The following is a 15,021-nucleotide window of genomic DNA, read 5'->3' as shown; positions in this document are numbered from 1 at the left end:
CTGCAACTGTCAGGTGTTCCGCCCAATCGGTGGTTCTGACGGATCGACAAGTTCGCCTCAACCTTCCGTGGATTCCTCCGAACTTTGGTTAAAAGAACAAACATTTTGCACCATGAATAACTTCACCAAAATATTTCTCGCTGCTGTTTTAGTGGCGTATTTGGCGTCCAGGTGGGCTGCACCTGTGTTTAACGAAGGTAAGAATTGATTTAATTATTTTAAAACTATTTTTTAGTTTCTTTAAACTTTACTCAACATTCAGCTTAAAAATGCATCTACTGTTGAACTCTACGAGGATCACAAAGTTAACATTATTCAAAGAACTTTATAAAATAATTTAAAAAATAATGAGAATGTTTTTAGGGAGTTTTTGATGTTTTAGTTGTGAAGCTTTTCTTTATTTTTAACCTGAACTCGACCTTATGAAGATCATCAAAGTGTCAGTGACGTAACACGAAGGTAGTTTTATTTAAATCCAGCAACTAGAAATAAACTAACTTTAAAATACTTTTTATGTGACACACAGAAGGATCACAGATGTGAACAAAAACACTTTTTTATTTTGTTACTGTAAATGTATGTCATTTCACTGACACTCGCTCTATAGACGATAATAATCCGTTATTTTGTTGTAAGATTGAATTTCTTCACGTTTATTGTTGCAAAACTAAAGCAAAGCAAACTCCTAGTTGTCAAAAATATTTGTCAAAATAATTCTGATTCCAAATGTTTAAGTAAGTAAGTCATTTTTATTTGTATAGCGCTTTTCTAGACCAGGGTCACAAATGACCAGAACTTGATGGTCGTCACGGCGACCCGAGTGCCTCATGATGTGACCCTGATAACACGGACCCCCCAGCGACGAGACCGCACTTGTACACTGTGATCACATGTACTTCTGCATCTTTATCAGCCCGACTTACATGGTTCCTCCACCGCAGCAGGACACGTTCTGATCTGGTCCGCGTCCAATCAGAACCATCTGACCCGCTTTCATTCTGAGTCTCGACGTCCTCCATCAGTTCTGCAGATACTGTTGCGTCATCACAGCTGTACTGATTCAAATCTGAGCGAGGTCGCGGGTTCGCTTCCGGGCTCGTGACCTTTCTGTGTGGAGTTCGTATGTTCCTGCTTTGTGGGTTTACTCCGGGCACTCCGGTTTCCTCCCACAGTCCACAAACATACAGAGGCTTATTGAAAACTTGGAGAAATTGTCTGCCGGTATAAGTGTGTGTGTGAATGATTGTCTGTCTTTGTGTCCTGAGACAGACTGGAGTCCTGTCCAGGGTGTCCCCTGCCTCTCACCTATGATACTAGGATACACTCCAGTCTCCCCTCGACCTCCATAAGGGATACATGAATGAGGAGAAAACACAACTGAAATGACCAACAATTACTTGAAATGAAATTGTACTTTTTTGTTGTTAGGATGTGTTTCCGTCTCTGTGAATGTTTATTTATAGACGATGAGCGAGCGGATTGTTAGTGATGCCCTGGTCCGACTTTTACGGTCCTGATACTGATCTCAAGGCCGGGAGTATCGTGATCGACGCGGATCAGATACCAGAGGTCAAATAAGAACTTATAACACCCGTCTGTTATCTAACACAGGCCATTAAAATGACTCCCTATGGAACTATAACGTCGGCATTTACTTGAACATTGTGTTCATCAACATGTCAAAGCATCAACAAGCATAACCTGCAGGTGTCGAGCTCAATGATGACGTGTTTCCATCAGAAGTTCTGGAACTGAAGCCCCGCTCGGCCCTGCTCGTGTCGCGTGTCCATTATAAAACGATCAAAACACGGAATCTTCCCGTCCCGGTTCTTATGCTTCGCTGAATGAACAATCCAGAGCGTGTCACGGGTCGTTTATTCGCAGCTTCAAGTCAAACCAAATACAAGCTTTACGATCGATCGGACACACTTTCTCCCGGCGACTGTACAGGTTAATAGTCCCGGGAGAAAAGGTCCCGATCTGTAGAAACATCGCTATATTTAAGGCAAATTTCCCGCCCAGGGGGTCGTCCTTTCCGGCCAAATGGTTCTTTCAAGTTCCCTGTGTCCTGATGCCCCGTAGAGAGACATCCTAGTTTGTTTTCTTGTAATCTAATCATTCAGATGTTCTCGGGCGGGGGTTATCTTCTCTTCCGTCTTTTAGCCCCCCTTTCCCGGGTGTGTCTTCGTTCTTTGATCTACGATTTAAGGTGTGATTTGCAGATAAACAGATGTTTTAAATAACTGGCGTCGTATCTAATCCTGATCCAAGCTTGTCTTGAACCAGTGATTCAGTCTGGAGTGGAATGTTGATGTGAATGTGTCGTCAAACGTTTAAGCTCTTAGATGAAGCGAGTCATGTGACACTCTTGATTGTCCATCTTTCTCCACGAAGTATAAGACCCGGGACGGAAGCGACGTCGTGTTGTAGCGACGGAACGGACTCCATGTTTTGATGGTTTTACTTTGTTGTTCCTAGAACTGCATGTTCTGAGAGAGATGTCTGGTGTTTCTTTCCAGGGATCCGTCGGAGAATCTTCCCCAGCGTTCCTCAATGACCTCCGGCGTTATTGTCGCCTTCATCTTCCAGCCTTTGAGTCCATGGTCTTTTCATGGTTCTGGTTTCTGATGTTCAGGATGCTACATCTACCACAGGGGTGTTCCTTTGCTCTTTATCTACCATCACGATATCTGGTTCTGTCTCCAACACCTCGGAGGCGCTTCTCCGTCTTGACATGACTTCGGTCCTTTATCCGCACAGATCTTCCTGTACACCATATCTGCTACTTGTTTCAAACACAGAGATGGTTCCAAAGCTTAGGAGCAACAGTCTGGAAGGATTTCTCTCCTCTGGTCCTGAACCGTGTGCGAGGAACCATAAGTAGATTCTGATCCACAGACCTCAGAGCCCGAGCTGGGGTGTAAGTCTGGATCAGATCACTGATGGAAGGTCTGACCATGAATAGATCTGAAAGTAAGAACCAGAATTTTAAAATGATCCTGAAAGAAACTAGTGAAGAGTTTGAAGGAGAAATGTGAGTTCTTCTACTAGAGCGGCTCAGAATTCTGGCTTTGAGTCTTCTCTACGAGAGTCACAGAACCATCATGACATCAGTTCATTTAAATATGATTGACCCTAGAGCTGCACGAGGTATCGAAAAAATGTCAATATATCGCGAAATTGTCACGTGTGATATGCATCGAAAACATGTGATAATTTATGTTTTTTTATTGTATAAATCAATCATTTCTTAAATACACACTTCGAACAATCAGTGTCACGTTCTGTAAAGTTGTCAGTTTGTACTTCTATGTCTCGTTGTTGTTTACGTCTCCGTCTGTCTGTGAACTGTGTTAGGCTCGGTTGCTATGACGACACGTCTTCCCTCAGTATATCCAGTGAAGTAATACTAACTTATGATCGAGTCAAACACTAGTGATCCAGTGAAGTAATACTAACGTATGATCTAGTCAAACACTAGTGATCCAGTGAAGTAATACTAACGTATGATCTAGTCAAACACTAGTGATCCAGTGAAGTAATACTAACTTATGATCTAGTCAAACACTAGTGATCCAGTGAAGTAATACTAACTTATGATCTAGTCAAACACTAGTGATCCAGTGAAGTAATACTAACTTCTGATCTAGTCAAACACTAGTGATCCAGTGAAGTAATAATAACTCATGATCTAGTCAAACACTAGTGATCCAGTGAAGTAATACTAACTTATGATCTAGTCAAACACTAGTGATCCAGTGAAGTAATACTAACTTATGATCTAGTCAAACACTAGTGATCCAGTGAAGTAATACTAACTTATGATCTAGTCAAACACTAGTGATCCAGTGAAGTAATACTAACTTATGATCTAGTCAAACACTAGTGATCCAGTGAAGTAATACTAACTTATGATCTAGTCAAACACTAGTGATCCAGTGAAGTAATACTAACTTCTGATCTAGTCAAACACTAGTGATCCAGTGAAGTAATAATAACTCATGATCTAGTCAAACACTAGTGATCCAGTGAAGTAATACTAACTTATGATCTAGTCAAACACTAGTGATCCAGTGAAGTAATACTAACTTATGATCTAGTCAAACACTAGTGATCCAGTGAAGTAATACTAACTTATGATCTAGTCAAACACTAGTGATCCAGTGAAGTAATACTTACTTATGATCTAGTCAAACACTAGTGATCCAGTGAAGTAATACTAACTTATGATCTAGTCAAACACTAGTGATCCAGTGAAGTAATACTAACTTATGATCTAGTCAAACACTAGTGATCCAGTGAAGTAATACTAACTTATGATCTAGTCAAACACTAGTGATCCAGTGAAGTAATACTAACTTATGATCTAGTCAAACACTAGTGATCCAGTGAAGTAATACTAACTTATGATCTAGTCAAACACTAGTGATCCAGTGAAGTAATACTAACTTCTGATCTAGTCAAACACTAGTGATCCAGTGAAGTAATAATAACTCATGATCTAGTCAAACACTAGTGATCCAGTGAAGTAATACTAACTTATGATCTAGTCAAACACTAGTGATCCAGTGAAGTAATACTAACTTATGATCTAGTCAAACACTAGTGATCCAGTGAAGTAATACTAACTTATGATCTAGTCAAACACTAGTGATCCAGTGAAGTAATACTAACTTATGATCTAGTCAAACACTAGTGATCCAGTGAAGTAATACTCACTTCTGATCTAGTCAAACACTAGTGATCCAGTGAAGTAATAATAACTCATGATCTAGTCAAACACTAGTGATCCAGTGAAGTAATACTAACTTATGATCTAGTCAAACACTAGTGATCCAGTGAAGTAATACTAACTTATGATCTAGTCAAACACTAGTGATCCAGTGAAGTAATACTAACTTATGATCTAGTCAAACACTAGTGATCCAGTGAAGTAATACTAACTTATGATCTAGTCAAACACTAGTGATCCAGTGAAGTAATACTAACTTATGATCTAGTCAAACACTAGTGATCCAGTGAAGTAATACTCACTTCTGATCTAGTCAAACACTAGTGATCCAGTGAAGTAATAATAACTCATGATCTAGTCAAACACTAGTGATCCAGTGAAGTAATACTTACTTATGATCTAGTCAAACACTAGTGATCCAGTGAAGTAATACTAACTTATGATCTAGTCAAACACTAGTGATCCAGTGAAGTAATACTAACTTATGATCTAGTCAAACACTAGTGATCCAGTGAAGTAATACTAACTTATGATCTAGTCAAACACTAGTGATCCAGTGAAGTAATACTAACTTATGATCTAGTCAAACACTAGTGATCCAGTGAAGTAATACTAACTTATGATCTAGTCAAACACTAGTGATCCAGTGAAGTAATACTAACTTATGATCTAGTCAAACACTAGTGATCCAGTAAAGTAATACTAACTTCTGATCTAGTCAAACACTAGTGATCCAGTGAAGTAATACTAACTTATGATCTAGTCAAACACTAGTGATCCAGTGAAGTAATACTAACTTATGATCTAGTCAAACACTAGTGATCCAGTGAAGTAATACTAACTTATGATCTAGTCAAACACTAGTGATCCAGTGAAGTAATACTAACTTATGATCTAGTCAAACACTAGTGATCCAGTGAAGTAATACTAACTTATGATCTAGTCAAACACTAGTGATCCAGTGAAGTAATACTAACTTATGATCTAGTCAAACACTAGTGATCCAGTGAAGTAATACTAACTTCTGATCTAGTCAAACACTAGTGATCCAGTGAAGTAATAATAACTCATGATCTAGTCAAACACTAGTGATCCAGTGAAGTAATACTAACTTATGATCTAGTCAAACACTAGTGATCCAGTGAAGTAATACTAACTTATGATCTAGTCAAACACTAGTGATCCAGTGAAGTAATACTAACTTATGATCTAGTCAAACACTAGTGATCCAGTGAAGTAATACTAACTTATGATCTAGTCAAACACTAGTGATCCAGTGAAGTAATACTCACTTCTGATCTAGTCAAACACTAGTGATCCAGTGAAGTAATAATAACTCATGATCTAGTCAAACACTAGTGATCCAGTGAAGTAATACTAACTTATGATCTAGTCAAACACTAGTGATCCAGTGAAGTAATACTAACTTATGATCTAGTCAAACACTAGTGATCCAGTGAAGTAATACTAACTTATGATCTAGTCAAACACTAGTGATCCAGTGAAGTAATACTAACTTATGATCTAGTCAAACACTAGTGATCCAGTGAAGTAATACTAACTTATGATCTAGTCAAACACTAGTGATCCAGTGAAGTAATACTCACTTCTGATCTAGTCAAACACTAGTGATCCAGTGAAGTAATAATAACTCATGATCTAGTCAAACACTAGTGATCCAGTGAAGTAATACTTACTTATGATCTAGTCAAACACTAGTGATCCAGTGAAGTAATACTAACTTATGATCTAGTCAAACACTAGTGATCCAGTGAAGTAATACTAACTTATGATCTAGTCAAACACTAGTGATCCAGTGAAGTAATACTAACTTATGATCTAGTCAAACACTAGTGATCCAGTGAAGTAATACTAACTTATGATCTAGTCAAACACTAGTGATCCAGTGAAGTAATACTAACTTATGATCTAGTCAAACACTAGTGATCCAGTGAAGTAATACTAACTTATGATCTAGTCAAACACTAGTGATCCAGTAAAGTAATACTAACTTCTGATCTAGTCAAACACTAGTGATCCAGTGAAGTAATACTAACTTATGATCTAGTCAAACACTAGTGATCCAGTGAAGTAATACTAACTTATGATCTAGTCAAACACTAGTGATCCAGTGAAGTAATACTAACTTATGATCTAGTCAAACACTAGTGATCCAGTGAAGTAATACTAACTTATGATCTAGTCAAACACTAGTGATCCAGTGAAGTAATACTAACTTATGATCTAGTCAAACACTAGTGATCCAGTGAAGTAATACTAACTTATGATCTAGTCAAACACTAGTGATCCAGTAAAGTAATACTAACTTCTGATCTAGTCAAACACTAGTGATCCAGTGAAGTAATACTAACTTATGATCTAGTCAAACACTAGTGATCCAGTGAAGTAATACTAACTTATGATCTAGTCAAACACTAGTGATCCAGTGAAGTAATACTAACTTATGATCTAGTCAAACACTAGTGATCCAGTGAAGTAATACTAACTTATGATCTAGTCAAACACTAGTGATCCAGTGAAGTAATACTAACTTCTGTGCGTCTTCACCGTATGCTAACGAGCTAAGTTGTTAGCTAATTGTCACATGACACTCCTGGGTTGATGAACGTTGTTGCTCTTATGTTATGACGTTCCTGTTGTTACGTCTTCGACGATAATGTTTGATAAAGTTCAGTCACTGTTTCTACTCACGAACGCGTTCGTTAACTCGTCCTCTGTGGTTCCAGAATCCCTCAGAGGGGCCCGAGTGTTGGTGACCGGGGCCAGTACAGGGATCGGAGAACAAATGGCCTATCATTACGCTCGCTTCGGTGCTGAGATCGTCATCACGGCCAGGAGAGAGAAAGTGTTACAGCAGGTGAGTCCATGAAAGTAGAGACTTTTGATTATAGTTGAAAATTGTTTGATTGTCGTTGAAAATTGTTTGATTATAGTTGAAAATTGTTTGATTATTGTTGATAATTGTTTGATTATAGTTGAAAATTGTTTGATTATAGTTGAAAATTGTTTGATTAAAGTTGAAAATTGTTTGATTATAGTTGAAAATTGTTTGATTAAAGTTGAAAATTGTTTGATTATAGTTGATAATTGTTGGATTATAGTTGAAAATTGTTTGATTATAGTTGAAAATTGTTGGATTATAGTTGAAAATTGTTTGATTATAGTTGAAAATTGTTTGATTACAGTTGAAAATTGTTGGATTATAGTTGAAAATGGTTTGATTATAGTTGAAAATTGTTTGATTATAGTTGAAAATTGTTTGATTATAGTTGAAAATTGTTTGATTAAAGTTGAAAATTGTTTGATTACAGTTGAAAATTGTTTGATTATAGTTGAAAATTGTCTGGTTATAGTTGAAAATTGTTTGATTATAGTTGAAAATTGTTTGATTATAGTTGAAAATTGTTTGATTACAGTTGAAAATTGTTTGATTATAGTTGAAAATTGTTGGATTATAGTTGAAAATTGTTTGATTTCAGTTTAAAATTGTTGGATTATAGTTGAAAATTGTTTGATTATAGTTGAAAATTGTTGGATTATAGTTGAAAATTGTTTGATTATAGTTGAAAATTGTTTGATTTCAGTTGAAAATTGTTGATTACAGTTGAAAATTGTTGGATTATAGTTGAAAATTGTTAGATTATTGTTGAAAATTGTTTGATTATAGTTGAAAATTGATTGATTACAGTTGAAAATTGTTTGATTATAGTTGAAAATTGTTTGATTTCAGTTGAAAATTGTTGGATTATAGTTGAAAATTGTTTGATTTCAGTTGAAAATTGTTTGATTACAGTTGAAAATTGTTTGATTATAGTTGAAAATTGTTTGATTATAGTTGAAAATTGTTTGATTACAGTTAAATTGTTTGATTATAGTTGAAAATTGTTTGATTAAAGTTGAAAATTGTTTGATTATAGTTGATAATTGTTGGATTATAGTTGAAAATTGTTTGATTATAGTTGAAAATTGTTGGATTATAGTTGAAAATTGTTTGATTATAGTTGAAAATTGTTTGATTACAGTTGAAAATTGTTGGATTATAGTTGAAAATGGTTTGATTATAGTTGAAAATTGTTTGATTATAGTTGAAAATTGTTTGATTATAGTTGAAAATTGTTTGATTAAAGTTGAAAATTGTTTGATTACAGTTGAAAATTGTTTGATTATAGTTGAAAATTGTCTGGTTATAGTTGAAAATTGTTTGATTATAGTTGAAAATTGTTTGATTATAGTTGAAAATTGTTTGATTACAGTTGAAAATTGTTTGATTATAGTTGAAAATTGTTGGATTATAGTTGAAAATTGTTTGATTTCAGTTTAAAATTGTTGGATTATAGTTGAAAATTGTTTGATTATAGTTGAAAATTGTTGGATTATAGTTGAAAATTGTTTGATTATAGTTGAAAATTGTTTGATTTCAGTTGAAAATTGTTGATTACAGTTGAAAATTGTTTGATTATAGTTGAAAATTGTTAGATTATTGTTGAAAATTGTTTGATTATAGTTGAAAATTGATTGATTACAGTTGAAAATTGTTTGATTATAGTTGAAAATTGTTTGATTTCAGTTGAAAATTGTTGGATTATAGTTGAAAATTGTTTGATTTCAGTTGAAAATTGTTTGATTACAGTTGAAAATTGTTTGATTATAGTTGAAAATTGTTTGATTATAGTTGAAAATTGTTTGATTACAGTTAAATTGTTTGATTATAGTTGAAAATTGTTTGATTACAGTTGAAAATTGTTTGATTATAGTTGAAAATTGTTTGATTATAGTTGAAAATTGTTTGATTATAGTTGAAAATTGTTTGATTATAGTTAAAAATTGTTTGATTTCAGTAAAACATTGTTTGATTACAGTTGAAAATTGTTTGATTACAGTTGAAAATTGTTGGATTATAGTTGAAAATTGTTTGATTTCAGTAAAAAATTGTTTGATTATAGTTGAAAATTGTTTGATTTCAGTAAAAAATTGTTTGATTATAGTTGAAAATTGTTTGATTATAGTTGAAAATTGTTTGATTTCAGTTGAAAATTGTTTGATTACAGTTGAAAATTGTTTGATTATAGTTGAAAATGTTTTGATTATAGTTGAAAATTGTTTGATTAAAGTTGAAAATTGTTTGATTTCAGTTGAAAATTGTTTGATTACAGTTGAAAATTGTTTGATTACAGTTGAGAATTGTTTGATTATAGTTGAGAATTGTTTGATTTCAGTAAAAAATTGTTTGATTATAGTTGAAAATTGTTTGATTTTAGTTGAAAATTGTTTGATTCTAGTTGAAAATTGTTTGATTATAGTTGAAAATTGTTGGATTATAGTTGAAAATTCTTTGATTATAGTTGAAAATTGTTGGATTAGTTGAAAATTGTTTGATTATAGTTGAAAATTGTTTGATTATAGTAGAAAATTGTTTGATTTCAGTAAAAAATTGTTAGATTATAGTTGAAAATGGTTGGATTATAGTTGAAAATTGTTTGATTATAGTTGAAAATAGTTTGATTATAGTTGAAAATTGTTTGATTATAGTTGAAAATTGTTTGATTACAGTTGAAAATTGTTTGTTTTTGTGTGTGTGTGTGTGTGTGCATGTGTTGTGTGTTGTGTGTCTCCAGGTGGCAGACAAGTGTGTGTCTCTAGGGGCACAGAAAGCTCTCTACGTTGCTGCTGACATGTCGAGCGACTCTGACCCTGATCACGTGGTAGAGTTTGCTCTGGACCGACTGGGAGGTCTGGACTTCCTGGTCCTGAACCACATCGGATCCTCCCCCTTCAGCATGTGGGAGGGAGACTTGGAACACACCCGGTGGCTGATGAAGGTATTGCAGTCATTCAAACACGCTGGTGGACGGTGAGTGACGTGAACGTCTGCAGGTGAACTTCCACAGCTACGTCCAGATGGCCTGGAAAAGTCTTCCCTGGCTGGAGAGAAGTCGTGGTTCACTGGTGGTCGTCTCTTCTCTTCTAGGTCAGTTTTAAATCAGTTATAACCAGTAACAACAACAAGCTCTGTATAAAAAGACCCTTTTTTTTTTTTTTTTCATTGTCTGACTCTGATCAAAATAAATGTTTCCTGTTTTAGGTCAGTTACGATAATCGCAATTATTTCTATTTGCTAAATGCCAGAATTATGATGAAGATAATTGTAATTATTTTCTTGAAAGTCGTAAGTTTACATCGAGCTGGTAGAACTGAGCCAAGTTTTATGGTCGTCCTGCACATATGTTTCAACTCTGCCCTACATTTACAACAGGGTTAAGGTTTCGTGATGTTTGCTCTGAAACACTGGCTTTGTTCTCCTTAAGCCACTATTACTCATAAATAAATAAACATGTCTTTGATCTCCTAATAAATAAATAAGTCTTTGATCTCCTAATAAATAAACAAGTCTTTGATCTCGTAATAAATAAATAAATAAGTCTTTGATCTTGTAATAAATAAACAAGTCTTTGATCTCATAATAAATAAATAAGTCTTTGATCTCATAATAAATAAATAAGTCTTTGATCTCCTAATAAATAAATAAGTCTTTGATCTCCTAATAAATAAATAAGTATTTGATCTCCTAATAAATAAACAAGTCTTTGATCTCGTAATAAATAAACAAGTCTTTGATCTCATAATAAATAAACAAGTGTTTGATCTCATAATAAATAAATAAGTCTTTGATCTCATGATAAATAAATAAGTCTTTGATCTCATAATAAATAAACAAGTCTTTGATCTCATAATAAATAAATAAGTCTTTGATCTCATGATAAATAAATAAGTCTTTGATCTCATAATAAATAAACAAGTCTTTGATCTCATAATAAATAAATAAGTCTTTGATCTCATGATAAATAAATAAGTCTTTGATCTCATGATAAATAAATAAGTCTTTGATCTCATAATAAATAAATAAGTCTTTGATCTCATAATAAATAAATAAGTCTTTGATCTCCTGATAAATAAATAAGTCTTTGATCTCGTAATAAATAAATAAATAAGTCTTTGATCTCGTAATAAATGAACAAGTCTTTGATCTCATAATAAATAAATAAGTCTTTGATCTCATAATAAATGAATAAGTCTTTGATCTCGTAATAAATAAATAAATAAGTCTTTGATCTCATAATAAATAAATAAATAAGTCTTTGATCTCGTAATAAATAAATAAGTCTTTGATCTCACAATAAATAAATAAGTCTTTGATCTCATAATAAATAAATAAATAAGTCTTTGATCTCGTAATAAATAAATAAGTCTTTGATCTCGTAATAAATTCAATAAATACTTTATAAATCCTGTAATGTATTAAAAAACGTCTTAAATGTTGTAATAAATGAAATAAATCGAAATAAAAAGTAATAAAAGTCTTAGATCTGCTAATAAACGTCATTAAACTTGAATCTTGTTTAAGATGAACTTTGAACTGTCATGGAGGAGGAAGCCTTGAGTGTTCCTCGTCACATGACCCTCACGTGACCTCCACATGACCTCCACATGACCTCCAGGGAAGCTGAGCAGTCCCTTCGTGGCTCCGTACACGTCTTTGATCTCATGATAAATAAATAAATAAGTATTTGATCTCGTTTTAAATAATCAAGTCTTTGATCTCATAATAAATGAATAAGTCTTTGATCTCATAATAAATGAATAAGTCTTTGATCTCGTAATAAATAAATAAGTCTTTGATCTCGTAATAAATAAATAAATAAGTCTTTGATCTCATAATAAATAAATAAATAAGTCTTTGATCTCGTAATAAATAAATAAGTCTTTGATCTCATAATAAATAAATAAGTCTTTGATCTCATAATAAATAAATAAATAAGTCTTTGATCTCATAATAAATAAATAAGTCTTTGATCTCATAATAAATAAATAAGTCTTTGATCTCATAATAAATAAATAAATAAGTCTTTGATCTCGTAATAAATAAATAAATAAGTCTTTGATCTCATAATAAATAAATAAATAAGTCTTTGATCTCGTAATAAATAAATAAGTCTTTGATCTCGTAATAAATAAATAAGTCTTTGATCTCGTAATAAATGAATAAGTCTTTGATCTCATAATAAATAAATAAGTCTTTGATCTCATAATAAATAAATAAATAAGTCTTTGATCTCGTAATAAATAAATAAGTCTTTGATCTCGTAATAAATGAATAAGTCTTTGATCTCATAATAAATAAATAAGTCTTTGATCTCATAATAAATAAATAAATAAGTCTTTGATCTCGTAATAAATTCAATAAATACTTTATAAATCCTGTAATGTATTAAAAAACGTCTTACATGTTGTAATAAATGAAATAAATCGAAATAAAAAGTAATAAAAGTCTTAGATCTGCTAATAAACGTCATTAAACTTTAATCTTGTTTAAGATGAACTTTGAACTGTCATGGAGGAGGAAGCCTTGAGTGTTCCTCGTCACATGACCCTCACGTGACCTCCACATGACCTCCACATGACCTCCAGGGAAGCTGAGCAGTCCCTTCGTGGCTCCGTACAAGTCTTTGATCTCATGATAAATAAATAAGTCTTTGATCTCATGATAAATAAATAAGTCTTTGATCTCATGATAAATAAATAAGTCTTTGATCTCATGATAAATAAATAAGTCTTTGATCTCGTAATAAATAAATAAATAAGTCTTTGATCTCGTAATAAATAAACAAGTCTTTGATCTCATAATAAATAAATAAGTCTTTGATCTCATAATAAATAAATAAATAAGTCTTTGATCTCGTAATAAATAAATAATTAACTGTTTGATCTCATGATAAATAAATAAATAAGTCTTTGATCTCGTTATAAATAATCAAGCCTTTGATCTCATAATAAATGAATAAATCTTTGATCTCGTAATAAATAAATAAGTCTTTGATCTCGTAATAAATTCAATAAATACTTTATAAATCCTGTAATGTATTAAAAAACGTCTTACATGTTGTAATAAATGAAATAAATCGAAATAAAAAGTAATAAAAGTCTTAGATCTGCTAATAAACGTCATTAAACTTTAATCTTGTTTAAGATGAACTTTGAACTGTCATGGAGGAGGAAGCCTTGAGTGTTCCTCGTCACATGACCCTCACGTGACCTCCACATGACCTCCACATGACCTCCAGGGAAGCTGAGCAGTCCCTTCGTGGCTCCGTACACGTCCACCAAGTTCGCCCTGAACGGCTTCTTCGGGTCTCTGGGTCACGAGCTGTGGATGCGACGCAGCAACGTGTCCGTGTCCATCGTGACGCTCGGGCTCATCGACACCGACTCGGCCATGGAGAAAGTCCGGTGAGACCCGCGACCCTTGACCCCCGACCCCCAGCGTGACCTCACCAGAGCCTGATGCCACGTGTGTTTGCAGGGGCGTCACCAACGTGCCGGCGTACCCCGCCTCCGACGCCGCCCTCGCCATCATCGTGACGGGAGCCACCAGAGCGCCGCAGACCTTCTACCCCTGGTTCACCTCTGTGGTGGCCGTGTGCAAAGAACTGTTTCCTGCCGTCACGGATTACTTCGTCAGGAACTCTTACAACTACACACATGATCCATGAGTCACTCACACAACTACACACACGAGCCATGAGTCACTCACACAACTACACACACGAGCCATGAGTCATTCTTACAACTACACACATGATCCATGAGTCATTCTTACAACTACACACATGATCCATGAGTCACTCACACAACTACACACATGATCCATGAGTCACTCACACAACTACACACATGATCCATGAGTCATTCTTACAACTACACACACGAGCCATGAGTCATTCTTACAACTACACACATGATCCATGAGTCATTCTTACAACTACACACACAAGCCATGAGTCATTCTTACAACTACACACACGAGCCATGAGTCATTCTTACAACTACACACACGAGCCATGAGTCACTCACACAACTACACACGCGAGCCATGAGTCACTCACACAACTACACACACGAGCCATGAGTCATTCTTACAACTACACACACGAGCCATGAGTCATTCTTACAACTACACACACGAGCCATGAGTCATTCTTACAACTACACACACGAGCCATGAGTCGTTCGTACAACTACACACTCGATCCATGAGTCGTTCATACAACTACACACACGATCCATGAGTTGTTCGTACAACTACACACACGATCCATGAGTCGTTCGTACAACTACACACTCGATCCATGAGTCGTTCGTACAACTACACACACGATCCATGAGTCGTTCGTACAACTACACACACGATCCATGAGTCACTCACACAACTA

At 34.2% G+C, this 15,021-nt stretch overlaps 1 protein-coding gene across 1 annotated transcript; it reads left to right on the top strand.

Moving 5' to 3' along the window:
• Nucleotides 1-57: 57 nt before the first annotated feature.
• Nucleotides 58-14,810, top strand: hsd11b1la (hydroxysteroid (11-beta) dehydrogenase 1-like a). Its single transcript, XM_087783234.1, has 6 exons — nucleotides 58-197; nucleotides 7,480-7,610; nucleotides 10,369-10,572; nucleotides 10,628-10,721; nucleotides 13,873-14,038; nucleotides 14,112-14,810. Exons 1-6 carry the CDS (start codon nucleotides 113-115, stop codon nucleotides 14,299-14,301), a joined length of 870 nt encoding a protein of 289 aa, XP_087639360.1. The 5' UTR covers nucleotides 58-112; the 3' UTR covers nucleotides 14,302-14,810.
• Nucleotides 14,811-15,021: the final 211 nt, after the last annotated feature.

Source organism: Callionymus lyra, chromosome 2 (assembly GCF_982586985.1).
Source record: "Callionymus lyra chromosome 2, fCalLyr1.hap1.1, whole genome shotgun sequence".
In the NCBI taxonomy this organism is placed as follows: domain Eukaryota; kingdom Metazoa; phylum Chordata; class Actinopteri; order Syngnathiformes; family Callionymidae; genus Callionymus; species Callionymus lyra.
The sequence above is the reverse complement of the archived record's forward strand: the minus strand, read 5'-3'. Positions and strand labels throughout refer to the sequence as shown.